This window comes from Tympanuchus pallidicinctus, unplaced genomic scaffold (genome assembly GCF_026119805.1).
Source record: "Tympanuchus pallidicinctus isolate F22 unplaced genomic scaffold, pur_lepc_1.0 scaffold13, whole genome shotgun sequence".
Lineage (NCBI taxonomy): Eukaryota > Metazoa > Chordata > Aves > Galliformes > Phasianidae > Tympanuchus > Tympanuchus pallidicinctus.
In genome coordinates this window covers 13,977,622-14,005,458 of record NW_026294648.1, presented here as the reverse complement: position 1 = coordinate 14,005,458, position 27,837 = coordinate 13,977,622, and the positions used below count along the sequence as shown (strand labels likewise).

Below are 27,837 nucleotides of genomic sequence, written 5' to 3'. Positions count from 1 at the left end.
AATGAACATTTTGCCTTTGGGCTCCGATGCTGAGTTCAGAGCATGATTTAAACACAGCACAGAGATCACATGAGGGTCAGTAGTTGGAGCCCCTGAGCTCAGCGCAGTGCTCCTGCTGGGCCTCCAGCCCCCGGGGAACAAAACCCAGCAGAGCCTCTTCAACTTTAATTAAACCCTGGGGCTGTGGGAAACCACAGTGTTTGTTTGACAGCATCATGACTTGGCCTGAAGGGGAAGAACAGCAGAACAGGTTCATTGTTGGGATGTATTCACATCAGAACAGGAAGAGCTGCACTGCTTCCCCACTGATGAAATTCATCACACAGGTGCCCTCTCCGAAGGGACAGAACGCAAAGCCTTTCAGCTCCCAGCTGAGGGCCTCCAGAAGCAGGTGCTCGTGCCTGCTCAGTGCCAGCATCATTTCAGCAGCAGGAGGGCAGCAGCCCAAAAGCAAACAGAAAGTTGAGAGGCAGCAACGCCTGCAGTCAGCAGGCCTTAGGGACCCCCAGCAGCACCACTCCCAGCATCAGTCCAAACCCTGTGCAGGGACCAAAGCGAACAGAGCAGACTGCAGGGCTTCCCCAGGGACACCCCAAAACCAGGGTAAAGGAATTTGGCTGTTTACTTGGCATCCCTGGAGAGGAGGAAGAACAGGAGGCAGATGCAGAGGGCTTCGAGGGAAAGGGACAGAGAAGCAAAGCAGGCAGAAAGGCTTTGTGTCCCACAAAGGGCCTTTGTTGTGCTCTGTTTGTTTGCATTCTCCTAGCATGCTCACAAACAACAGCATCTGTATGTTTGTTGTTTCAGGCTGCCTTAAGCGCAGCACTGGGAGCAGGCTATGTGGAAATGTAACTCTTTGAAATGCTGCACACTGCAATTTTACTCAGCACAAAGCACATGCAGCCACCAGGTCAGGGGAGTGAGATAAGCAGAGAGCAATTGCTGTAAGCACAGCAAGTCCTTCAGGTGCACAGCCCCTGGCTCATCCTAATGAGTGCCACAGCTTACAAACAGAAGGCTGCAGGAACCACTTTGGAGAACCTCAAGTGAGCAATGGCAGTCGTGGACACGTTACATAGGGGATGGCACACCCAGATGGCCACCTGAAGCATGGGTCAGTTAGCCTAACTTTATCTCACAGGAAGTGGGCAGAGCAAGGGAGAGCTGAGGGAGATCTGCCCTGGGCTTCCTGAGTCTCTCACTGCTAGGCCACGTGAGTTTTCTGCACTAGACAACATGCAGCTGCATGTATTTAAACAAACAATATGATTTCTGTCCACACAAATGTTGTGTTATAGAGGTATGAACACATGTATTGAATTAAGCCCCTGAAATAACCCAGTGATGTATTTGGAGGGTGTTGCTGCACTCCACACAGAGCTATGGCTCAACACTGCTGCTCCTCCTTGGCTGCTGGTGGGAAGCAGAGGGATGCAGGAGCTGCGTGCCAAACCAAAGGCAAACTCCTCTGAAGCTATTTCTGAGATATTTTAGGAGTTCAACAGCTTCATTTGGATCCACTTAAAAGTGACAAAATCCTTCTGTTACTTAACAGTTACTTCCAAATTCATTGTTTACAAGACTGAAGACCACAATCCAGAAGTCATCTTTATTGTAAGGAACATCTTTCATTCCTAGCACCTCCTAAATGAGCTGACTGCTGCCAGCTCGCTCTCTACAAATGCACCTTGACCACACTTATTCTGGGCACTCTGTTTCCTCCAGGAAACTCAGTTTCCCCTGGGTATTGCAACAGAAGTGCCAATGAAACAGTTATCTGTATCCCTGTTAGTGCACTAACTAGCATCTTATGTTTAATGTGTGTACTTTTCCTACCTCTCTCTCAACCAAGAGCTGAATTTGCAGCTTGGCAACAAGTACTGCCAGGTTGTGCTCCTAAAGCAGCACTGGGGACAACTCTAACAATTTACAGTAATTTGAAGATAAACATAAACACTGAAGCTCTAGATATGTTTACCACGCTATAACTATTGATATTTTAAGTGTCTAGAATTGTTGTGAGTGCTTTTTTTTTTATTATTATTTTTATTTTTTAAGATCCAGCAGACCCAGAATGATGAGTGCCGTGGGCCCCTGTGGACTTTATGGGGTAGCAAGTGTGTTAGTGTTGTGGGATTATTGTTCCATTGGGTTTGGGTTTTCCCCTCCAACAGAACGTGACAGTTGCTTCCATATTTTGGAGGCAATCATAGCTCACAGAGCGAAAACAAGCAGGAAGAGCAAGACTTTTCTCTCACCTACATATATCTGTGATTAAAACAGGCAAGCAGCTAAACTACGCTGAGTCCTGCAACTGGAATCAAGAGCAAGCCGTGTCCTTAGCATCCAGAGAGCCAGCAGACCAAACACAACACCACATCACTAAAAGGCCATCTCCACCAGGACATCCCAACTTCAGTGCCAGCCAAGTTACAAATTCCCTGTGACACGAGGGAGCGGTGCCAGTAAAATCAAGCGATGGCAAACAGCTGATGCCAAGGTTAGCTGCCTTCCTGCAGCACTGCCAGGAGCCGTGCACAGCCGCCACCTTGGGATCCCCTGCTTCTCTAGCAGCTGCTGAAATGGCCATAAACCATAACTCGTTGCTGTCAGGACAAAAATGTGAGGTCTCTTAAACATGCAGACTTGAGGAGGGTGATACCTTGAGACCTGACCCAACAAAATGCCAAAGATGCCATCTAAATGCAAGCTGTTCACAGTGCTACTTGTGAGCTTGCTGGGGGAGGATCTTTGATGCCTCAATACCAGTCCTACAATAAGGTATCTGGTAAACCTCATGCTTGAGTATGGGAGTAAAAGGTGAATAAATGCACTGCGGTGAGTCTTTCATATTTCCCATTCCTTCCCCAGCAATGCATTCTGACAGCCCAATTTTCTTTTTGGTTGACAGAACAGAAAACAAATATTCAGGTTTGCTCAGCTTGTCCCTTAGCGAAGCCACAAAGCAGAGCACAAGTTCACCCGTGTATAAAATCTGCTCTTCGGTCCGTGGAGCACAGCATCCTGAACATCGTATTCCCAAAGCTCTTGCCATGTTTTTCCTGAATTTCACTGAATACAGCCCCTCTCCCCTGGCTGCCTTGAAACTCGCTGTAACTAAGATGTACGAACATCACATTATCTGGGAAAATACATGTTGCTATAGAGCAAAAGAAACAAAGATGACAAAAAAAAAAAACCAAACCCACAACCCTAGATCTTAATTCTGCAGCATTAACCATACATACCTTGACAAGGTTTTAAATCATTTCAGCAGACATTTGAATACTACCTCAGGCAGGCCCCCAAACTGTAATTGTTACTATGCCTTGAATGGCTTACCAGAATTATAATTCAGCTTTTAAGGAAAACAACTGCATTTATGAGCATCAAGAGGCAGATTTCAGCTCAATTCTTGGTGCTCAAGTTGTGCTTACCATCAGGCTGTAAAAAGAAACACCTCCAGCACCCAGCTTGGCAGTGAAGGCTCTTACCTGCACGAGGAAGATGATGAGGAAGTAGAAGTTGGCAATTCTCCTGAACTGCTCAAAGAGGTTTTTCGGGAGGAAGTTCCACACTGTGTACTGCGGGGAGAGAGGAATGGGCTGTTGGGCACCTTGCAGCTTCCAAGTGCCAGCACAAAGAGATCAAGACACAGGGTTTACTGTGGGCTGCAAAGGGGAGTTATCTGCACGTGACAGGACACGAGTTCCCTCCTTTAAGTTGAGGCAAACCATGGCAGGAGGTAGAGGAAGCACTGCTGCCACCCCCCTCGATGGGCACAATGCAGCTGTGGTTGAGCTCCAGCTTCCACTTCCAGCACTGCATCACAAACTCTGGCCCTCTCCACTGCTTCATTAAACAGTTGAAATTGTTTTGGAGTCAGGTGGGGCTTCTTTGTTTGTTGGTTTTTAAGTTAGTCAACTGTTTCTGTTTTGCCCGTGTAACCCAAATCACATGGTTGGAAACAGTGGAGAGCAAAAAAAGATAAACACCATGAGATTGGTTCCAACAAACCAGCATCTATGTGGGCATTTCAGGAGACACAACTTAATGAAAAGATAATGCATGCTACAAAGATTTTTTTTTTCCGAATTAAAAGAATATCTGGAGTTGCTGTTCTGCTTAGACTTCTTGCCCATGCAGATCCATTATTAGGCTGCCCTTTGGTATCATTTTAAGAATGGAGCTGAATTATTTTGCTTAGAAAATGTGGAATTTAAGAACAACACAGAAAATAATGGGTCTAACATCTGATCTTTCAGTCTGCTTTGAATAAACAATGAATATAAAGCAGCCAAGTCTCAAGACCAATGTTCATTTAGTAAGAAAACACTGCTCAAGTAAGAAGAGTCCATGTGAGCAAACGCAAATGGAAAAAAAAGAAAAAGGGCACAATATTCAAAAATAAATCAGGGAAGAATTGCAGAATAAGTGCTAAAACAAATCATTTATCAGAGAGAGAACTAAAGCATGGGAAGGTGATCTCTGAAGGACCCCTCTTGCACATCAGGGGAAAGTCATTGGGAATGCTACACATTATTTAGACTTTAAACTTGCCCCAGTATAAATGCAGCACAAGTCATAAAGTACAAACAAGACCCAAGCTGTATAAATAAAGAAAGGAGAGGAAAAAAGCCTGTACAGCTTGAGCATGGCAGAAGCTTAACAGTATGCTCAGCATCACGGCTCCTAAGCAACACAACATGCATCCAGCTGTGTTGACAATATCAGATGCCACTTGTTTGATATTTCACTTGAATTGGCTTCAAATCTCTTGAAAGAACTTCATGAATGTCATGGAAAAAGCTGAGCAGAAGGTAGACGGGTGTCACCACAGTTTTCCACAACAAACAAAAGCTGTATTAATACAGTATGAATGTTTCCCCTTTCATCCAAAGGGATAAAGCAAGCACGGTTATTTTTGATCTGCTCGAAGAGAGAAAAACCCATGCAAACAAAAGGCAGGGGAATCATATGTATATGTCCATTTATAAAATAACCCCCACTGCCTATCACAGATCTAAACAGCTGTCATCCCACATGCTGTAGGACACCTGGCCTGCCCTATCCATAAAAAGGGAATGCCTAAAAACCAGAAGGAAATACCCCAGCTTGCAGGTGCTTTGCTCTCATCCAGCCCAGCAGAGAGCTTACCTTGGAGGAGACAATCCTGTTGTCACAGAACTTCTGTGCCACGTAGGCATCTGCCTCTGAAACCGGCCGGTGCCCAACCACCACAGTTCGTGTACCGACCCGCTTCTCCTCCCCAGCACACTGTTGGGGCAATGAGAAAAGAGAATTTTTTAGCTTCTAACTCAAAAAACCCCTCAACAAATCAATATTTGTAGCAACAGCTTCCAGCTTTTGGTTGTTCTTTAATTGACTTCTCCATCTCACCAATAGCAGGGAATCGTTCAGCCAAACCAAGTGGCTACATTACAGTGGTGATGGGTTGATGGCTGGACTAGATGATCTCTGTGGCCTTTTCCAAGCTTACCAATTCCGTGATTCAAGGCAAAGCTTCAGGCTCCAGGCTTCTCCCCAGCGCTCCACAAGGGGTAGAAGCTGCACCTTCCTTCAGGGAATGTTTTTCCCCTGCCAAACCCTCAAGCCCACCCAGAACATCTCCCTGCCTCCCTCAGGACATGGACTCAGGACTGGACTTTTTAAGAGCTTAATGCTATTTTTGGATGCTATTTTACATCCAAAATAAAAACAGAAATAATGAAGCAGGCAGTTTCGCATCACAAACTCACTGCACAGAAAGTTTATTTTAAAAGAATAAGCACACATTTTAACTGTTACACAAATGCCCCTTATGTCAACAGAATGTCAGGAGAACGGATGGCTTTTCTGCTTAAGCAGCAGTGCATTTCAGTTTCATTTGCTCTGTGCAGGTCCAGAGACCCCTGGGCACGTGGCTTGGAGGGGAAGGACCAACTCAGATAAACACGTTTCTTTTACATATTCTAGCAGAACCCAAGTGTCCCACATCTTAGAGCGGCTTTTTTTTCCTAGCAGAGAACAGCTGACTGTCCGAAACTGCAGCCTCAAAAAAGGAGGCATCAGGGATGATTGCTATTTTCTTACGTTGTCCAAACTTTAAAAGCCCATCTATCAATACAACCATGGAAGTCAATTGAGGCTCAGCCTTCTGCTATCAACTTCTTTGGGATGAGCTGGGAACAGCTACTGCTTGATGGCAGTGGGCCAGGTGAGGGCAGCTAATTACCAACAGCATTTATGACCTGAAGTAATCACTACATAGAGATGGCAGAATTAAGCTTTCCGCTCCAAACAATTCCAACATACTTAGCCTAAATTTGTACCTCTCTCCTTCCCTGCCTGTGCATCTCCCAGCTCTCCCAAATTTCAGGGAAACTATTGCAGCACCCTGCACAGAACAGGTTGGCACGTGGTCATCTTGGTAAAAATTAGCAAACTTGGGTAAAAATTAATGGCAGAGACCAACTTCAACACAGGATGAATTCATGCTCTGCAGAAGTGAGCTATGGAAACCAGTGTCCCTGTTACCTGCTTCCTTCATTTTCAGAAAAAGTAGTGGGGGAAAAAAGAAACACATTTAATTTAGTATGGTTGCAAGAAGCACATCAACCAAAAACTAATCAAAAGGAATTCCTTTCATGTGTGCTGAAGATATCTTCAAGCCACAGAGTAAAGACAAATAACTCACAGAAACAGATCTAACAGAAACCACAGGCATTAAAAAAAGCCATCTACCAAACCAGAGATAATGATACTGTACAAGTACAAAGCTGAACCATTCGAATGAAATCACAGCTTATATTAAATATATGCAGAAGAAAGATTAAACCACATTATGCGGCTTAGATCTCACGAATAGTTTGAAGTCCAATCACTCCTGCATTGTTCCACGTATCACAGAAGTAGTAGAGAAGGCGACATGATTTACTAAGAAAAAGCCAACAAAAATAACAACTCCCAAACCAGCCTGTTCTGTTTCATTTATCCTCAGAACCAAGGAGAACAACACGTGCACAACTCTAAAAAGCTCCCACAAATTTCACATAGCCTCCTCAAACTGCCAGGTCGGCTGAGCACGCCGACCTCCCCGCCTGCTCAGTACTGTTACCCAACCAATATATTTTTAATTGAAATTCTTCTTGCCAATTTTTATATTACTCTCTGTACTGAGTCACTTCTGTGTGAGTACAAGCAACACTTTGACGAAACACTTAATAATTTAGCAGCTAAGGCTATGCTTACCCACACGGACCACATGCTAGGCAGATCTCCCGATCTAAAGAGCGAGCTCCGTCGATCTGAATCAACTGCACTTCCAACTGTGTCTGTGAGAGCTGATAACCTGCCTTTTCCTAAGGGGAATATCCCTGCGTTTGCTGCTCTGAAAACCCATAGGTCTGGAAACAAACAGCTGGAGCTGAGCAAAGCTCAAGGCAGCCAGAGGAACTGGGACCAAGGTGACTTCTGCTGGGTGGCCACATGTACAGGAGGGGCGGCCAGGAGCAGAGCAGGGCAGAAAGTTGCCATTTAAACACATGAAAAATAGAAATTAAGAAAACAGTAACAGTAGTGGCTCTGAGCAGGTGCTCAGGGGATCCATCCCAATGACCACCAAGCAACATGCACCTACAAGTGCACAGAAGGACAATATGATGAAAAAAGGACCAATGCCATGGAAGAAAACAAAACAAAACAAAACAACTCTTCTTCACCAAGAGCAAGGGTAGCATGATCAGCACATAACCATGCTGCAGGGGGCTCAACACCTGAACTTTATCCCTTGTCCCCAGGAGAGCATCTCCTACCCAAATTACCCTTTTCTCAACAAAAGCCAAGGCACAGAGCAGCAACAGAAGGTCCCCCTTCCCAAGGACATGCGGCCTTGCTGCATGCACCCACTGTCACCTTCAGCAAGGACAATGGGCTTGCAAAGAGCAGAACCCAAACCAACCAAGATTCCTGGAAAAGTTGATCTGGCAAATAAAGCCAGTGATAAAAGCACAGAGAGCAATGGAGGGTGTGGAGAACAAGGGAAAGAGCCACTTGAAAGCTGTAAGAAGGGTGGAGAGAGGAAGCCTTAGTGTTCTTTCTTCTTTTCCAGATAAATTCCCTGCAGGAACCAGCCCTTTCCTGGAGCCAGCAGCACAGCCTGGCCCCAGGAGCATCACTGGGGGCAGCCCTGCAGGCACAGGCCCTGCTAAGCGCATGTGGGGAAGCGAGCTGTGCCAAAGAGCCTGGAAATAGAGCACTTATGGCCTTGATTAATCTGCTGGTGAGAGGAGCCAGACACAGGCAGTGACCCTTAGTTCTCCTAATGAGAGGCCCCGGCCACGCGTGCTGTTACAGCAGCATGAGGCTGGAGGCCTGCCCCAATCCTCTTGGCTAAGGGGCCTCCACCTTGCCCCCTCACCAGCATGGGCTGGAAAATATGGGACAGCGTGGTCATCTCACGTCCCCCAGGATGGAGACTGAAGCAGGCAGGGATACAAGGGATCAGCTGGTGGCAGAGGAAGGAGATGCCTGTGGCTTCTGGCAGAGCTGGGAAGGTCCCGGTGAGGCTCTCAGTGCACCCCAGTGCAGCCCATGCCCCTGCTCAGCCTCACAGCCACCATCCTGCCCTTTGGCCAAGAGCTTCATGGGTCATTTAATGCCCTTTAATTAACTTCCTTTTGCTCCAAACCTGGTAGTTTGAGCTATGGAAAAAGCCTGCTCTGACCAGAGCTGGGGGTGGTTGGCACATTTCTGCATTGAGCATCCCAAGAGACATGAAGCACTATGGGGATGAAAAAACCTAAGAGCTTTTCGGGTGCTTTTTTGCCTGTCCACAAATCATGTAGCACCACACTTTCCCAGCACATACACCGCATCGTCTGTAATTACAGTTTCTGCTCAGCAGCAATTTGCAGAAAGTCAGGATCAGTTGTGATGCAGAATGCCTAACAGATCAAAGCCAGCAGCTACCAATGGGAAAACCTTACTCAATTGCTGCTATTTTGTGGAAAGTATGCTGCTACTGTTCAAGCGCAACCACTGCCCTCTGGAAGTTTTCAGGATCTCAGCTCTTCCCTCTGCCTTGCAGGAGCCAGAGTTACAAAACCCTCCTTCTCATTGCAGCAGCATTTTTTTTTGGCAGACCAAAATAAAGTTCAACCAGCATGCTGCCGGCATCTCAAATTCAGTATCGCAGGAACACTCCAGAGCTGAGAACAGAAGAAGGATTTTGAACAAGAGCCCAAACGCTTTTACAGCAGTGACAAAGAAAATACAGCGAGGTCTTCCCTCCTCCAGACCTCTCCCCCTCCCCTTCCAGCTCACGCTGTGCACACACGTCTGCTTGAGGGCAGCTATTTTGGAAAGGCAGAGAGCTCTCCAGAGCACAGGCAGCGATTTGCTCTGGCAAAAATTAGCGAAAGAGCAAACTGGATAAAAATAAAAACAAAAAAGCTCAAAGATTGCAGTTGTCAGTGCTTGCATCAGTCCCAACAGCTATAATTTGCTGGTTTTCTAGTTGTTTTCTGGTCCTTTCAAAGCCTCGGTTCTTCAGTTATAGAAACAACAACTAAAATCTAAATGCCATGGTACGCTTGGTGACATTTCTGTAACCCCATGCTTCCCCAGCCACCCGAACCTGTCCCAGCTCTGACTGCAGGAGAGCAGCCCCTGGGCAGCCAGGCATTCAGCCTCAGCTGCTGGGATCCTGCTTGTTTGCCCCTGCTTCTTCAAATTAAGTTTTTCCTGTTCTCAACAACACTGTTGTCTTACAACCCTGCCCCTGCTGCTCTGCAGAGAAACACGTACAAGAAAGTAATGGGGAGGGGGGGAAGGGAGAAAAGAGAGATATCACCTGGTTCAGCCCTTGCTCCCAGGCAGAAGCAGCTTCAGGTGCCCCAGACCCCATGCGCAGTATTCTCCTCCTCCAGGTCACTCCAGCAACCAGATTTATGCTCTGGGCTGCACATGCGGCTAGACCAGCTACTGGGAGCAGAGCAATTAGCCCGGCAAGAAAGAAAACCTCAACACGTGGCCTGTAATTGTTTATCCTCAGGAAATCCTTTTGGCTCCTGTTCCCGTCAGGCTGGGTAGCAGAGCTGCACAGTCAATCCAGCCCAGCACACGTTACCCATCCACAGCACCGGGATCCGACAGCCTGCGGGCAGAGCACAGCCAGCTGCACAACGTCAGGGGTTCGAGGCAGGGAGAAATCAGTTCATCCGTGGGAACTTAAGCCTCCTGGAGCAGAGGACTGAGCCAGGCTGCCTGCCGGGATGCTGGTGCACAAGGGATTTCAGCGTCACGGCCACGGAAGCAAGCGGGGTGCGAGCTGTATTGCTGTGTGCAGGAGAACTGGGCAGCATCTTGGCTGGGATATGGTCCCAGTGACTCATGGCACATGCAGCCCAGCCATTCCCATCCTGCCCGACCCCAAAGCCTCTTTCCATAGACAGGGAAAGGAAGAAGGGTGTTTCTGTCCTCACAGCTATCAGGACAAGTTTCTTCACATGCACGACTTCCTCTCCCTGCATGTTTGATCTTCCCACCCTGCACTTACCGGAATGGTATCTGTTAAGTGAAAAGTCCCACTTCCATCCATTCAACTTCATTTGGAAGAAGACACCCAGCAAAAAGGGCTGAAAATGAGGTGCTCCACAAAATTAGATGGGCCAACAAATGCGCCCTCGCTGAGCAAGCATTCATAGAAAAGGTGAGCTGGGAGGAAGAGAAGAGGGGGGAAAAAAAAAAAAAATAAAGGAAAAAAAAGTAACTCCCTTCAACTGAGTGAGAACAAACCCAGCATGCAGAACTCCGAGCCAGGAAAGCAGTGCTGCAGCTAAGGCTGATGCAGCCCGGCCGCCCGGCCCCGCAGGACGTTACATCACCGCCCAGCCCCACGGCTGTGCTTTGTTCCAGCCCAGGGGAGGAATTACATGGGAATCATCATCAAAGATGGCAGAGCTGCTCATGAAGTGGATTGTATTTCCCTCATTTAATTTCCTGGCAGTGAGATTTCTTTCCCCCCCCCTTAAGCCAATTGAAACTCAGGCAACAAGCAGTACATGGCTTCACCATACGCTAGCAGCACTTAATTTTTATTACCGCTGAAAATAGCCTGGATCACAAGAGCTAAGAAATGCTTTAAATCATCTTGTCTTGCCTGTTGCACATCTTAGTCAGCTTTTACATATCCTGTACGGTGCAAGAAAAACAGAGTGCTCCTGTTATGCAGATCTGTGTCTCCTACAATATTTCAAACAAATTGTATCTATTAAGCAAGCACTGCCTGGCTTCCACTTTGCTAATGCCTCACAGAATTTAGAACTGGTACACAGAATACAGGAAGATAAGGCCAGATAAGGCAACTGCTCACCAATTCTTTAAGACACACAGCAGGAAATCACCAACCCTCCTGATACAGCCCTACAACAGGGAGACGAGGGCCACACCAAAGAGCCCTCCACTTAAATCCTGCAAATTTCAGCTGAGCTTACAACAAAGCACTGCTCATTCAAGGCTACAGAAGAGCCAGAACTGGAATCTTGTTGAAGTTTTGAGCAGAATAAAAAAACTGAGCCTGATTTGCTCCCCAAATGCCCCACCAGGAGAGCCTCCCAGGTGCTCAGCTTTGACTTCAGCTGCAGCAAAAAAAAAAAAAAAATCAAAAAGCCCTTTACAAACAGCCATGGCAAAGATAAGTGCATTAACCTTCCATTAAGGAGAACAGAACAAATGTCTCTGACTACAAAAGCTATCAATTACAGCTGAATGTCAAGGGTGGGCATGCTTTTAGAGGAAATCAGCTTCAGTTAAAATTCTACCTCAAAAATGACCAAAGTTTTGGAAAAAAGAAATGACTGGAAAAAAGAAATGACTGTAGTCAATGATATACAACAGGTACCCAAAAAAGACATCCACAGTTATTTCAAATCACACATCAGTTACTGCATAATGAGCTAAAAAGCCAGTTATACTATATTGGTTCTGCAGCATCCATGCTTCCTCAGCAGAAAGCACCCATACATAGGCCTGGCAAAGAAGGTGGCAGCTGCTGTTGTGCAGAGCCCCAGCTTACCCCTTCACTGCCTCACGGCATGATGTGGTGAGCAACAGCACTGGTGAAAGCAGTGGCAAAAACTACACAAATCCAAACAAAACATGCAGAGCACTCATCCCATGCAGACGAGGACTGACCCGAGGAGCTCATCCCAAATCAGCTCTGATTAAACCTCTCAGAAAGGACTGCTCCATGGCAGCATGCAAACTGAGGCTTCACGGCAGGTTTCATCTGTGGCAGTGAAAGGAGAAGAGGAAAAGCCTGGCCCAGGACCACTGCCTCTGTACCAGCTCCATCACGTACCAGCTCCCTGCCACCATGAGGCACCTTGTGCCAGACATCGGCACTGAGCTTTCTTGATTTTGGCTAAGTCCAAAAGAATCTCCACAAGCAAATGCATATTTTCATATATATATTTAATGTACCTATATCTATATTTAACACATCTAAATTTTAACATACAAAGATTTTTTTTAAATGCATATATTTGCAATCATGAGGTGTTTTCTGCTCGATAGAGTGCTTGGTTCAGGCAAGTTTCATTTACAGCCTGTGACTGCTGCAATACAAGATACAACAAAGCAAGAGAGTACAGAACATTTTGAAAGCAGATGTATTGCTACTGCAGCAACTTCACATCCAGGATAGTGAAAGGAGATTTTAAATGCATATTGATGTTTTTCCCTTCCATTTGTGACAAAGCATCTTCAAGCAAAATTTCCAGCCAACTTTCTGGCCACAGTCTGGCGGAGTTGGCAGCCCTGAAGGTAAGATCTGAAATCCACAGGACCTGTCTGCCACGACCCCAACCATGTGCCCTAAGGACGAAAACACAAAGGCAATGCTTTAAGTGATGTCTTTTTATCCCCTTCCTGTTGTTACAAAAGCTGTTCCCAAACAGCTGCATCCCACTGGACTCCATGGGAAGCAAAGGGCTAAAGGCTTTCACCACATGGGCAGGCTGAGGAGCACTTTCACCACATCTTCCCACCACTCAGCAGGAGGAAAGGTGCTGTGGGTCAAGATAAACTGTCCTGTGCAAACCAAAAAAGCAAAACAAAACAAAAGCAAAGCAACTTCCTGTAACTGCAGCAGGCATCAGCCTCATGCAGCACAGAGAAACTCAGGCACTGCACCAGGACCAGGCAGACCAGCACTGCAGGGAAAGCATCACTTTGTAACCACAAATGGGTGACTGCAATCCGTGTAACAGATTCACACACATCCTGGAGCCTTACGTACTGCAAAAAGCAAAGTACTAGCTACCTAGATCCAGTATTCATTGATTACAGCCAGTGAATAACCTGGTGGTCAGATGCCAGAAAAGACAAAATAATTCAGCAAACTGCAGTGCAGTGGTTAAGAAGAGCAGCTGGGCTGCACTGTTAGTAATGCCATCCTTCAGATAGCGTGCAAAGAACCACAGGAAAGCAAAACTGCCACAAAGAGGATATCATTGAATATCATTGCGAATGGCATCAGAGCAGCTGGTCACAGACAGTGCTCCCCAGTGAGGCCCAACCTCAAGCACTGTGCTTAGTTTGGGCCTCTTGCTATAAAAAGGATTTTTTGCTGCTGAAGGATTCAGAGAAGAGCAACAAAGCTGGTGATGAGACTGGAAAACAAGAGTTACGAGGAACAGTTGAGAGAACTGGGGCTGCTCAGCATGAAGGGAAGCTTTGGAGCCCTCTGTAAGGACCTGCTAAGATGTTTAATCATTTTCCTGATGTGACAACTGATAGGATACAAGGAAATAGCCTCAAGTTGCATGGGGAGGTACAGACTGGCTATCAGGAAGAATTTCTTCATGGAGGTGGGTGAGGGTGGTACCCAGGGATGTGATTTGGTTGCAGACTGCAGCGTTAGGTGACGGTTAGACCTGGTGATTTCATAGGTCTTTTCCAACCTAAATGGTTTTATGATATCATTACTACCAGAAGTGGCTTACAATTACCAACTGTGAACTTACTGCCCACCTTCCCATCAGCAGGACACACCTCCTGATGGGCACAGGGTCCTCATGGTTAAGATGCAGCTAAACAGCCCCATCCCACCAATGCAAGGCTCACACAGCACTCACTACTGACACAAGTGCAATGGTGTGAAAGGCCCCAGCAATAACCCTCAGCCCCAATGGGCACAGAACCTCAAGGCTGGGGTGCCCACAGCTCTGCAACCTCTTGGCTATTAAAACAGGGGCACAAAGAAGACAGTCTGCTCATCAGAGATAAGAGAAGCAGAGGTTGCAGTTCTCCCAGCTTCCCTGTGGTGATATTTAATGATTTGCAGAGATCAAAGCCCAGATATCCAGATCCAAGTCCACTGGCTGGGCAGAGAACATGCAGGTAAAGTCCAAAACTTGTGTGCTCTTAGAGCCACAGCACTAGCAAAACCTGCCAGGCAAAACCCAGCCTGTGCTTCCCAGCAGTGGACCTCAGCTATCACAGAATTCTTCTGACATGAAGAACCAGGAGAAGCAGCTTTCAGTGCAAGGTCTCACGTAAGGTATTTTGCAAGCTCGAGCTGTACCAGCACGCTGGCAACTACTGACTGCCCTGGAGCAGGGCTCAGTGGGGGACTCTGGTGGGCACTTTCCAGCAGAAGGCCATGAAAGGAACAGCCAAGCATGCAGATGGGCGCAGGCAGAGCTCCCAGCATTGGCACCCACTCCTAAACACAATTAAAATACAGAAACTCCCTTGGAAAATCCCCTGAAATGACATTTCCTGGGAAAAATAAGTTGCTTAAGAACAGACTCCATCACCCCAATTCCAAGTTTCTTGGAAGACACAAATCCACCCTTCCTAGACAACACGCCCCAAGCACTTCCTCCTCTCTGTAAAAGGAAAAAGTCTTCGACTGCATGCAGTCCATCAGCACTGAGGAATAAGCTGCCAAAGGCAGGCTGCTCTCAGCCATGAGCCTCAGCAAGTGCTTCACAGTGAAGATTTCTTCTGGTTCAGACTCTGATTATCTTCTCAGCAACCTTTGCTTTTCCTCAATACAACAATTCCAAAAACCTCACCAACAGAGAGGATATGAACAGTTACAGACAGAAAGCAGCAGCTTTAACCAAAAAGAAAGCACATAAATCAAGGGCAACAGGATTACATTAAAGACAAGCCCGAAAACCCTGCTATTAATAGAGGGCCTGTTTGCTTTTATAGTTTCCACTGTTAAAAGCAAATTGCCATGCTTGCAGTTGCAATTCAGCAACAAGCCAGACTCTAAACTTCGCCCGTACAATGCATCAGATCATCATTATCCTCAGCAAAATACAACTGGAGTCAGAAAGAATAAAATGCAACCCCTGCACATATCTAATTCTCAGAGGAAGTTTCTAAACACAGAGGGTTTCATTGGCAGCATTGCTTTAACTTTGACCGGTGCTTTCCAGCTCCTCCTTGCAGCAGTTTCAAACCTCTCCAAACTTGAGCAGCACACATGAACATTTCACTTGTCTGAGGCTGGGTTTTTGTTTGATTTTATTTATTTTTAGCCAAACGGTTGAGCTATTTCTGGGAAAAAAAGCTCCGGGAAGGAGAACGTTCTGCAACTTTAAAGAAAAACGGTTACAGAAGTTTTAGAAACTTTTTTTCAGGGTATGTGCTTTGATAAGAGACTCAGCTGTTCAAAGAAAGGAGCACGTTGGAGCTGGCAGGCACAGACCAAAACCCACAGTGCTCTTGGGGTGAGGAGGCTGCTTGCAGCTCATGCACTTGGCAAAGCCCAAGGCCACTCAGGGCTGCTCCCCAGGTACTCACAAGCACATTCCTAGCACCCTTCCTTACAGGACAAAGTCCCACCTTGTATTACAGAACAGCAGATACAACAGCAAAAAGTGTTATGACCAGCAGTCAGGAAAAAGGAGAATCCCTCCGTGACCAAACAGGGGGTCTGCACCATGGAAAAACAAACAGGCAACAGCCCAGCACCACACTGTCCTGCGTGCAACAGCCTGCTCTGCACCTTCCCCACTGCTCTCGTTCCTTATTTCTAGCTTCCTGATCCTGTTCCTCTACGGTAATTCGTGGTCTGCACTGCAGCTGCTATCAGCAGAACTCGGTCTCAGTGTGGCAAACAGCATTATCACGCTAAGGACACTGTACAAAACAAATTCCAGCAACAATGCTTTTATTCATGAGAAGTTAAAGCTGCTTCATTTAAATCCATGCTCTCTCAAAGCATGAGATTCAGCCGAGCAGAACAGCCACCCGGAGTCATGGACACCCGGCAGCGCTGCATGCCCAAACCCAGCCTGCGCTGCCCGTGGCTTTTTTGTCACATTAAGGAGAGCAAAATGCTCAAGCTGCCAGTCTGGCACAAGGTATTTGACACGTAGCCTTGCTCTCAAGGTGCTAGCGTGGCTGGACTGGGGAAAAAGCAGTTCAGATTTCCTCCTCCCACCTATGCCCCTTATGAGAATAGGAACTGCAATCACGCATTAATGTTTGCTTCACACTGTTTAAAAAAAAAAATTTAAAAGCAAGCATGACAAAAAACAGATGTGTTCCATATCCCAAAATAGACAGTTTTACACATTTGCTGCAAAAACCAGCGATGAGTGTAAACGAGCACCCTCCACCACACACTCGTGCAGTTCTCGCTCCTGCACTCTGCCCAGCCAGGCATGGGCATCTTCCTGTTGTGATCCCTTCCGTTCTCACCTCCCTGTGGTCCACCACATTGCATGGGGAATTTGATTTTTCGTTCTGCCTTTGGAGTGCATCTCTGTGGAGGATAGCTTTCCTGTGGAGTATCAGATTAGACCGGCCCCAGGAGGGCAGTGAGCAGCACCCACTGCCTGCCCCTTCACCCTGCGGCAGGAGCCCCAGACTTCTCAGGCAGGATCTGATCAACCTCCGGCACACACCTCTTGAGTCAACACATGCCTTTTCCCAGGCCTTTCTTCTGTCTTTGCTCCTTCCCAGAGGACAGGGGGGCCAGGCAGCTAAGGCTTAGGTGACACAAGAGGTCAAAATGCTCTGATCACAGAGATTTATGCCCTGGGGAAGGTGGAGGGAGCATCAAAGCACTACATTGGTAGGGCAGGGCAGCAGGAATGCACCCAGGCAGCTCCCACCCAAGCCTTGCAACACCAGTCTTCCTCTGCATGGGGTTTTAGGGCAAATCACGTAAGATGACTTTCAAAATACAAAGGGGCATTGTACATCCACCTTGTCCAAAGCATACCTCGCACTTCTTGCCAGGCACTGCCTGTATGCATGGGAACTTCCATCTGCAGAGACAGGACCCAGCATCTGGGTGCTCCAGGAAGGGATTATGAAAGTAAATTTGCAATTGTTTGCACAAGGGAAAAAGCCCTCCCCTGTCACAGGCTTAACACAAGAAGCAAGCAAAGCTCTCTCTGGAGGATGTGAAAGCAGGCGGTGAGGCACTGCCAGACTGCTTGGGTCACTAGCTGGCAGCCACAGGTAGCACAGGAACCAGCTCCTGCAGGCATGTCCTTTATCACCCCACTTTGTGGCAGTACGCATACAGTTTTGTAATTAAATAAAATGAGCCCCAGATGGAAAACCTCCACAGTAAAGCAGCACAAAGCACACAAATTGCAAATAACAGCCTGCTACAAAGGCTGCACAATGCCAACCTAGTCTGCTCTGGTTACTGTCCAGAAAGACACCAAGCAGCTGAGCCCAAGGCATTGCACAAGGGACATGCAGAGGACAGGCTGCCTTCCTGACCTGTGGGCTATTGGCATCCACGTGGCACTGACAGCAGTGAAGGTGAGGAAGCAGATGAGACATCATCACCAAGGCAGACCTGCAGGAAGACACTGGCATCACAGAACTGATTTGGCCAAGGCAGAAGCAATGCAAACCCACTGAAGAGATGTCACGTTCCCCAACTTCAAGTCAATGCTGTGAGATCAAACAGCTCACCAGCACCCAGTGCTTACTAACATCACCACACAAGGGATGCAGTTTTAAATAAAAGCAAACAGGAAAAAAGCCCAAAAAACAGCAGGGCCATGAGTAACTTCTCTTTGTCAGTTCATTGGTCCTTACAAAGCCTGAACCTGCGCTCACCCCGCTGTACTGGCAGAGCTGCTAGCAGCTGCAATCCAGATCCCTGCCTGCCAGCCACAGTCATTGTATCGCAGCCTTGGCCCCAAGGTATGGCTGCATGCACACTTCCAAAGAACCCAGAAAGGTAAGTAAGGAAAAAAAGCACATTATCTCCAATCCACAACATGAGGACCTGCCCTGCCAACCTCCAGGCACACTGGAGGGAGCTGTAGCTGCTCATGGAGTGCAGACCCCAGCCACTCACCACACGCATTCTGAATGCTGCTCCAGCCTTTCCACAAAAGGGATGCAAACAGAGCGAGACTAAAAATAAAACCCCAATACCAAAATCCACTTCCATAAGAGAATTGAAGTTATATTTCAAGTTGACAGTATCTCCTTAAAGTGGATTAACCGTGGCAATCCTATCCTGCTTCCCCACAGCGATCCTGGCACAATGCTCATTTCAGCAGCAGGGATCTCACTGGTGTAAACTGAAGCTCAGAGCCCATTTGTTCCTGCAGGGAGCACAAGCCTGTGTCTTGTGAAATACACCTGAAAACAGTCCGGCATTTCTAAGCCTCTGGCAGAGGCCAGGCGGTGAAGCAGCAGCACCATTTGTCAGAGCAGCCTTGCGGGGACCTCAGCGCAGAACAGTCTCCAGCCTTCAACCACTGCAGTGAGCTTCCTGCAGTGCCACACCACAAGCACCTCAAAGCCCTGTGCTGCCCATACGGCCATAGGGCTGAGGGCAGCCCCATGTCTCCGAGCTGCCCAACGGTGATGCGCAACAGCGGGAGCTGCTATCTGCCCCAGCCTGAGTTTTGGGCAACCTGTAGTGGCCTGATAGCAAGCAGGGAGCACATATTACTGGGAGAAGCACTCAGCAACTGCTGTCCCAAGGGCATAACAGAAGGCTCCTATTCCTTTTAGCACGAGGACAATGGAGCCAACCATGAACGACACTCATGGACCCCACAATTGTCTCAGCAGTTCCCCAGCACTTGCTTACACAAAGCAGCCAACTAAAATCAGTTTTTAACAGAACTCCAGCACTCTGTACTCAAACTACCTCCTGATGTGCGTTGCAAGCCTCCAACAAGGGAGTGGTAGGAAGCATGCAGCACCAGGCAGGGCTGAGCCTCAGTAACTGGGGGTACTGCAATTACATCTGTTACATTTGTGCCTGGGGCCATCAAACCAGAGTCACTGTTGCTGCATTTGCTGCAAGGCCAAGCCAAAGGCTCCAACAGAAACGCAACCTAAAAGCACAAAAACAGTAAAATTAACCATCTTCACTCCTAGTGCAACTTAAAAACGAGGAGAGTTCCTTATGCTGAAAGCCCGGCATGAACAGCTTGCTCAAAAACAGAAGTTAACACAGCAACAAAAATCATTCTTCAGCATTTTTCAGCCCTTGCAGCAGCTGAAGGCAGAGTGCATCGCCATGGGGCCAACAAGGGCACACAGTGCGCCCATAACACGCAGCTGCCATTTGAACCCCAGCACCTCTGCTGCGCAATCAGCAACACTGCTGAGCACACAGAGGTTTCTGAAATGATGCAAAAGCCCTGGTTTTACGCTTGCTGCTGAACAGGAAAAAGTGAGTAATTACAGAGTCCAGTCCAAGCCATGAGGTCACAGGGAAATCTCCAAAGTAGCTTATGTGGCACTGGGCAGGTTTTTAAGGTGTTGCGTGGGGACAAGAAGCACTGGGAAGAGCAGTGCTGAGCGTGCTGACAGCTGCTGGCTATCTCCATCCTGCTGCTGGCTGCACGGGGCTGGTGTGTGCGTCCTGCGCCGGGGAAATCCCTCTGTATCAACTTTGCAATTATTATAACTGGGGAGGCGGGGGTATTTATTTAAGACAAAAAAAAAAATAAAAATCCTAAGGAAGAAAAGGTTCCTGCTCTCGCTGCAAAGCCAGCGCCTTGTGGAGCCCCGCAGCGCCAGCAGCGCCCTGAGGGGAGGCTCCAGGATGACGAGGGCCGCCCAGCAGCACACGGCGCTCGGAGCCCCTCGGGAAGCGCGACCGAAGCACGCGGAGACGCCGAGCTCCCCCCGCCCGGCCCCGGCCCCGCACTCACCAGGCGGCTCAGGCTGCGGCGGAGCATCGCGGCAGCGCCCGGCCCCGCCGCCCTCACCACCGCATCGCTCGCCTCGCCGCGGCCCCCAGGCTGTCCCGCCGGCCGCGCACCATGCCCGCCGCGGGGCCCCGCCGGCCGGCCGGCTCTCCGGGCAGGGCTCCCGGCGCTGCGGGCCGCTCGGCTCGGCTGGCGGGCACTTCCCCCGCGCCCCCGCTCCGCGCCTTGTCCAGCACCGCCCGAGAGGCGGGGCCCGCCCGGGGCAGCCTGGGAGCTGTAGTGCGGGGCCCGCGGCGCGGCCTGGGGACGGAACCCCCGGCCTGCCCTCGTGCGGTCCTGACGCCGGTTCGCGGTGGTCCTCGCTGGAGCCCCGCCAGCAGGCGTGCCGCCCGGCCCCAGCGGTGCGCAGCGCGGGCGCCGTGCTGCCCCCAGGCCGAAGCGTTTTCCCGCATGGGGAGCGCAGCGCGGCGCGTTGCACCGAGAGCAGCGCTCTGAGCGTCCGCACAGCGAGAAAACACGCCGCTGTTTCACTCAAAAGCAACACCACCACCCTGCTGGTTTGACTCGAGCTAAAATCCAGCCCCGTTTTTGCTAAGCGCAAACTTGGGGAGTTTTTACAAGAGTTTTTTTTTTTGTTGTTTGTTTTTTTTAAACTCCTGGAGGCACCTTTCCATTATCCCAGGTGTTGCCTTCCACACAAAAGCACAACCACAACAAAGGAAACAAGAAAACAATGCGAGGCAGATTTAAAAAAAAAAAAAAAAAAAAAAAAAAAACCAACACTAAATAACGAATGGGAATTGTTAAACATCTTAACGTAACACCTAACCAGCTCTGAACTTCCCTCCTGCTCAGCACGCCCAGCACCCCACGGAGCAGAATCACACAGCGAGCTCCAGGCCTGGCTGTGACAACAGAAAGCAGCGGTTGTTGCACTCCGGTGTCACTGCAGCGGGTGCTGAGCAGATCAGCGACACCCAGGCAGCCACCAGCCTTCGAGACCGGTGACAGGAGCAGCAAAACTGCTGTCTCAGCACGGCCACCTCCGTACAGTGGAAGCAGAACATCCCGCTAGGCTTTCCCACACCATGAAAGAGGCTGCGGGATCCAGCCCCTGTCCCGGCAGCCCCTGTCCCAAGGGATTCCCGTTTAAGCAAGCTCCCCTCGCACCCTCCGAGGGGCCGCCAGCCCTCCTTGCTGCTCCCAGTTTCTTTGCAACGTTCTTTGCTTCTTCTGCCACCGCGCGGCCATGCGGGGGATGAGCTGCCTTAGGAAAAGGTGCCATGGACTCCTCACACACTGGGGCTGCGTTATGGATTTTATACCCGTGGAGCCGGTGGAGAAGTACTGCTCAGCTTCTCTGCAAAGCCCATCCGACTTCCTAATGGGTGCTGCTGCAAATCTACCTTTAACGCTGGGATGGCCTACAGGTTAACAAACCCATGCAGACCCAGTTAGGTGCTCATTTACCTACAGGGCACAGCCCTGTGGTCGACTTGCAGCTTGGGAAGCTGCTTGCATGAGCCAGAAGTACTCACTGCCAACCACCAGAGCACCTACAAGCTCTCAATGCCATTCTTTCTGCCCTGTGACCTATTGAGGTCCTCTCCCATCTGGGAAAGACATCATGAAAAGTTCAACTGGAGAGTGGTAGGGAATGCTTTGGGGAGCAGAGCTGCCATGGGCTGGGCTTTCTGCAACCTTCCTGGAAAAAGGGAAGGAAGCAGCCAGTTCAGTCTGCACTGTGCTGAGTTGATTCAGCAGCAGCATCCTGCAATGTCAGTTGAGCAAGGAGATTTACACATGCCTTTCCCTCCCCCCCCCCTCCCCTCCCCTTCCTTCTCTCAAAGTCCATTTCAAATCAGTTCATCACTCCACCAGCAGCTTTCCCTGCCAGAACACAGAGTTCAGATGCTGGTAGCTGCAAGCCTGGGCAGCAGTTGTACCTTGCAAACTATGAAGCCTGGCAGAGTAAACAAATCAAAACACTGAAGGCCTGCAAAAATCAGCCCCAAAACCTCAGCAGTGCTGCACACAGAAGATGGGTTGGAAAGTCTTAGAGCGCAGGTTGGGCAGCAAGAATTACCTACATCATCAGCTGTAGGTCAGGATCCATGTTAGCAGCTTGCTAAGCCCATCTGTGCTGAAATATAAATGCAGTTTAATAAGGTATAAGTACTTCCACAGACAAAACATGAGCCCTGATTGCTGCAGAAGTCTAAAATGAGGAATTTTGGTTAATTAGCTCTTGATCTCATATCCAGCAGTATTCTATAGATAAAGCCCTTCTAATTAATACATTGATAGGATTCCTCAAGAGACACTTTCCTCTTAGACTGAAATAACATATTCAAATACTCAGTGACTTAGAGTGATTATTTATGAAGTAGAAAGACTACTAGTTTTAGTTAACAGAATTTCCTTTTTCTGAAAAAAGCAAGAAAAGCTTTTTATTAGAGGACCCACCATAGAGTATATTTGGTACGTGGTGTAACAAATTTGTGCATCTCAGGCTCTGGCACACTCCTTCATGCTTCAAAACAAATACACCCATCAAATAAATTTGATTGCTTCCTTCCTCCCCCCGCCAGCGGTAGTGTCTCCAACAAGGCTCATTTAACTTAAAAGGAGAAAGTTTCCATGTTTTCTAGATTTCCAGCCCTCATTACTTTCCCTTTCCCTGCAAAGTTTTAATAGCCTCTTTCATAACAACCAGGGGAAGCTCAGGGAGTTACTCTCATCTAATTAAATCTGTTTTCTTCCCTAACTGTGCTGCAGAGTACATGACAGCGAACAAGCTAACTCTCATTTTTAATGCAGCACAACAGAGGATCTACAACCACGGCAGAAACTCTCACACAGCACTGTGTAAGGCTGCTCGTCATTCAGTGCCGGGCACAGCGCCCCCACAGCCATTGAGAACCACGGAGGGGATTGATGGGCTGCCCCACGCCGCATGCCAGCCTGCCTCAGCTCAATATACTGAATGAGCTCGTGGAAATAGGTCCTGGTAGGCTGGTTTCCCTGGTAGGGGAAGGGAGGGACAAAAAAAGTAGCCTTTCCCCACAGTTCCTTTTTATGACTGAACCCAGAAGCAGTCAGAACAGCAGGCTGGCACCCAGCCCACATGACAGTCAGAGGGCAAGAACTCCAAGTGAAAGGAAGTTTACTTTATATACAACATCTCAAGCCCTAAACCACTCCTACTCCGCGCTTTTATCCACCCTAACATCCATTCTGACATTTCACATCCATTCACTTTATTTGTGTGTACTTAGCTGCGTACACATAGCAATCACTTTCTTCCACAGAACAGCTTGAGGAAAAGCCACATGCCTTACCTGTGTCTGTGACACATGTAGCCATATCCCAAGGAATTACTAATCCAATCAAAAACAGACAGGCCATCATGTAGGGGCTGGTCAAGTCTTCATCAGCACAGCTGCCCTAGAGCAGGATTTTCTTTCCTAAGTTATATTCTTATTTTTGACCTTTAGCCCAGCTTGGGAAGAAGACAGCTACGTTGGCAGGGTCTCCACCATCCATCAGCTCCCAGCCTCCATCCCTAGGAAAACGCCAGTGCTTGTCTTCTCTCCATGCACACCCTACAAGCCATAGCTTGGTTTTGTGCTGAGCATTAAAAGAGTGCTGGTGGGAACAAGCAGAACCTGCAGGCAGCCTGTGAGATGGGATCCCTGACATTCACCTGGCAAAGAACTCATTAGCTACAATCATTCACACTTGCTCTTAATTGTTTTTGCAACAGTAAAACAGCTCCAGAATGAGCTTCTGGGAGGTTTTCTCACAGATCATCTTCTGGTTCATTCTTCTGTCACTTGGGATTAAGGAGGGTCTCTGAACGTGAAAGATTGAAGTGATGCTGAGACCACCACTTTGTATGCTGTTCTGTTTGTACAGCCCCTGGAAGGACTCACTTCAGGGAAAAACTAGACAATTCAGTTTTTATTTATAAAATGCAATTGCAGATGTACAGCAGGAGTGATTCTCACACATCCTCCCGCCATAGGAGGGCCTCCTGCCCTATCCACATCCATGGGACAAATCAGCTCTCAATGTTTCCTTCCCCACGGGTGCTCACTGAAACATCTCATCAGCTCCTGGTGCATTACAAACCACCACCAATTGTTGCAAAGCTCAGACAAGGGCAGCCTCTGTTCCTTTGCCTTTCAGCAGGCAGTGCCATTGAATACACCTTCCAAAGGATCCCTCCCTTTGCCATTTATTCAGCTGGTCAGGGTCTGTAACTTAAAAAGGAGGAGGAGTACGATAGAAAAAGCTCTGAGTACCTCTCTGCATGCCTCACTATGCACTCCTGTTACAGCAGCTGCTTCTCACGCGCTGCAGGAGCAATCCAGCCCGTTGCTTGGTGGCACAAAGCAGCTATTAACTAATACATTTGGGTTTATCTGTCGGTGGGTTGTCAAATAGGCTTTCAGGATCTCGTTTCTGAGTATTATTGAATTCTGAGATACAGCGTTTTTAACATAGAGCTGTTTCTGCTTAACTTCTAAAGAAGAGAAAAATTATATCCTCAGTTAGCACAGGTCAGACTCGTCTGCTGGTTTGTGGGATTAGCTGCTCTGCAGCCACTGACACACTGGTTCTGAGATGCATCCGAGCTGTCACTACCCATCTCCACACAGGAACACCCAAAATTGAAACACTCCAACCAATTGTCCAAATGCTCCTTGCACTGCATCAGCTTGGAGGCACAGCCACTGGGCAGCCTGTGCCAGCACCCTGCATCCTCCTGTGGGAAGTTTCAGGTAGCTGCCCAGTAACACCAGCTGGGCCGGTTTTGTCTTTGGCCTCTTTTCACTGGCCTACTTCTGGTATACATGGCAGCAGTAGAGGATTTCTTTCTCTTTCAAAAAGCTGCACATCTTCATGCAAAAGGGGGAGAAGGAAAAAAAAGAAAAAAGAAAAAAGGAAGAAAAAAAAAAAAGAAGAAGAAGAAGAAGAGAATAGAAGAGGGTTGTACTGCATTTATTGTTTTACTTCCCTGCACACCCGGGGCAGCAGGGGGAGCTGCCGGCCCTCCTGACCCCAGCCTTCGTCTCGTGCCCAGGCCGGCTGGGCAGAGGGACAGGCTTACTGCAAGCACAGGCTGTGCTTAAGCTGCTGCAATTCATCACTATAGGCACTGGCAATCGAATCTAATAATTTCACAGCACGCCAGCAATAGGCAGAGTTGTTCTTTCCCCCTTTTTAGCCCAGTTGAGGGTTTAGTGGTTTGTCTTGCCCTGCACAGGGCAGGCATTGTCCAGGAATTGGTAGCTATGGATGGGTTGTATTAGATGCAGATGGTTGTGTCGGGATGCAGATGCTGCTCTGTGCCCTGGCTCAGGCTGGAGCTGGGCATGGCTCTGCCCCTCTGACCTCACCAGCTGGAAACTCAGCGTGTCCAGGCAGCAGGCAGGAGCTGGATGAGTGGCCGAGTTAGCCCTTGACCCATGAACACAGCTTCACCAGGGTTTATGTCAGTTCAAGAAATGGGCTTTTCCCATGGGATATTTGCTCCGAGCTTCCTCTCTCTTCTACAGACTCAGCAGGGTTCAGGGCAAGTCTTACACAGAATATTAACACGGGGTCAGAAAGTGCCATCTGTTTCCTTTTCAGACTGTTCGCAACCCGGCTGCCAAAGAGGCTTTTTACAATGGGACTTCTGGCTTGCTCCTGCAGATCCTGATTTTCAAGTCACGCAGAGGACAACAGTGCTGCTGTTCCTGCCCCAGGACTGCCAGCCCTGGCCAAACAGCCCTGGAGCCCTGCACTAGCTGCAAGGCCATGCATGCCCTAGGACTCGCCTGTCCTGCTCAGGGGGCGATGGCAGATGGCTGCTTCCTCTGCTCCTGTCGCATCTTCAGAGCCAGCATCGCCCGGCGGTACAGGTCTGGGGGAGGAAGGGAGTCAGGCACTGACCAGAGACTGAGCCTGGCAGCCTGGCCCTGTGCACATGGGCTCCCTGGCTGCATCCTACCCGAAGGCAGCAACCACAGCACCCACCTCCCCAGCATTTTGCCCTGCCTGTACCTGTGCCCCCTCACCAGGCGCTAAATGCCCAAGTGCTCCCAAGCAGCTCAAAACCTGCTGCCAACAGAATGGGACCCCTTGATGCTTTTGGGCAAAGTCAATCCTGGGAAATACCAACCAAAGGTACTTGAGACCTCCTCCTGCTGCTGCTCCATGACAGGCTCCTGTGATTTGATTTTATTCTTGATTTTTTTCTTCTTTTTCTTTTTCATGCCCTGTGCTGGATAGAGAAATACAACATTTCAGGCATCACCTTTGGGCAAGGGTGCCGGTGTCACCAACCCAGCTGGGAGGACTGCTGCTGGCAGGTCTGCAGCCCTCCATCACCTCTGTGCATCGGACTTGTCTCTCCTCATTCCCATCCAGACTGATGCCACCTGCTCTGTGCCCCAGCTGGCCTGCAAGCAGAGCTAAGGAACATCCCAGGAGCTGCTGGTCCAGCACAGCACTACATGTAAGGATCCCCACAGTCCCTCTTGGGGTGGCTTTGGGGATCCTGAGATGCCTGAGTAGGTAGTGCCAGCAGCTCCCATCGCCTCCTCTCACCTGAGTGGGGGACAGCTGTCCCAGCAGGCACAGGTTCCTCCTGCCCGACCCTATTGGGGGCCAGCAGCCCCCCAGCAGTGCTGGCTCGGCCATCAGCCCCTCCTGCTGCTCCTCCCTCTGGTTCTCCAGCTGGGTTCAGCTGCCCTGTGCCCTTCTTCCTCACCTTCACCTTCTTCTTCCTCTTCCCAGGGCCATTTGTGCTCACCTTCTGGACAAGGGAAAGAGGAGGAGAAGTGATGCGAACTCCTCTATCTTCTGCTCCCTGCTGTGGCTGGGGGAATCTCACCTGGAGACTGGGGGAGAGGAGGCGGCGGGTGGGCTGTGGCTCCTTTATCTTCTCTGCACTGGAAGATTCATCTTCTCTTTGGGCCAGGGGGTCCCTGATGGGGTGAGAGCACAGCTGGGGTTAGGATGAACTCCATGCAGATAGGAGAATGGCACCCATGGAGCTGCACACCCACCTGCGCGCATGTGGGCGGCCGTGGGCTGCTCCAGGTCCGGGATCAGGTGACGGGGAGCAGGCAGTTGGGAGCTGCAGGGAGTGCTCAGCAGCAGCACGCAGGAGCCAGCGCAGTCCTTGCAGCGTGCTGCGGGCTGGGCCCACGGCTGCACATGGCTCCTGGAGGTGGAGGGGTTCGGTCAGCCCCCCACAACCCTTGGATGCACGTGGAGGGGGTGTGGGCTTGGGGCAGCCCTGCACTCACGATGCGGCAGGGCGAGTGGTTCTCATTGACGAGCCGCTGCAGCGCCAGGCGTTCGATCAGCTCACAGGGCAGCAGGGCAGCCGCCACGTCCTGCTTGTTGGCCAGGCTGAGGCATAGGGAGATGTGGTCAGTCCTGGAGCCATCTGACTATGTGCTCCCCATCACTGCTGAGGTTCCCATTCCTCCCCACGACCCCAAACACTACAGCCTTACAGCAAGAGGGGCTTCCCGGAGACATCGGGGTGACTCAGGATGCGGCTCAGAGCCTTGCGGGCCTCCTCCATCCGTGCCAGGTCACTGGAGTCCAACACGAAGAGCAGCCCGTCGGCTGCACCATAGTGGCTGCGCCAGGCACTGCGGCA

General features: G+C 49.3%; 1 protein-coding gene across 7 annotated transcripts in view; it reads right to left on the bottom strand.

Moving 5' to 3' along the window:
• ATP11C (ATPase phospholipid transporting 11C) overlaps positions 1 to 20,300 on the bottom strand; it is a 48,137-nt gene extending 27,837 nt beyond the window's left edge. For 3 of the 7 annotated variants that reach the window (XM_052672849.1, XM_052672852.1, XM_052672853.1), the window contains exons 1-3: positions 17,764 to 17,842; positions 5,158 to 5,277; positions 3,495 to 3,584 (exon numbers count right to left, since the gene is read on the bottom strand). In XM_052672849.1, the coding sequence (XP_052528809.1) occupies positions 3,495 to 3,584; positions 5,158 to 5,277; positions 17,764 to 17,829 (276 nt within the window). In that variant the 5' untranslated portion in view covers positions 17,830 to 17,842. Of the gene's footprint in view, positions 1 to 3,494; positions 3,585 to 5,157; positions 5,278 to 7,251; positions 7,382 to 9,853; positions 9,923 to 10,558; positions 10,687 to 17,763; positions 17,843 to 20,174 lie in introns of those variants that run through there. The other 4 variants (XM_052672854.1, XM_052672851.1, XM_052672850.1 and 1 more) reach the window with 4 other exon arrangements.
• Between the last annotated feature and the right edge of the window lie 7,537 nt (positions 20,301 to 27,837).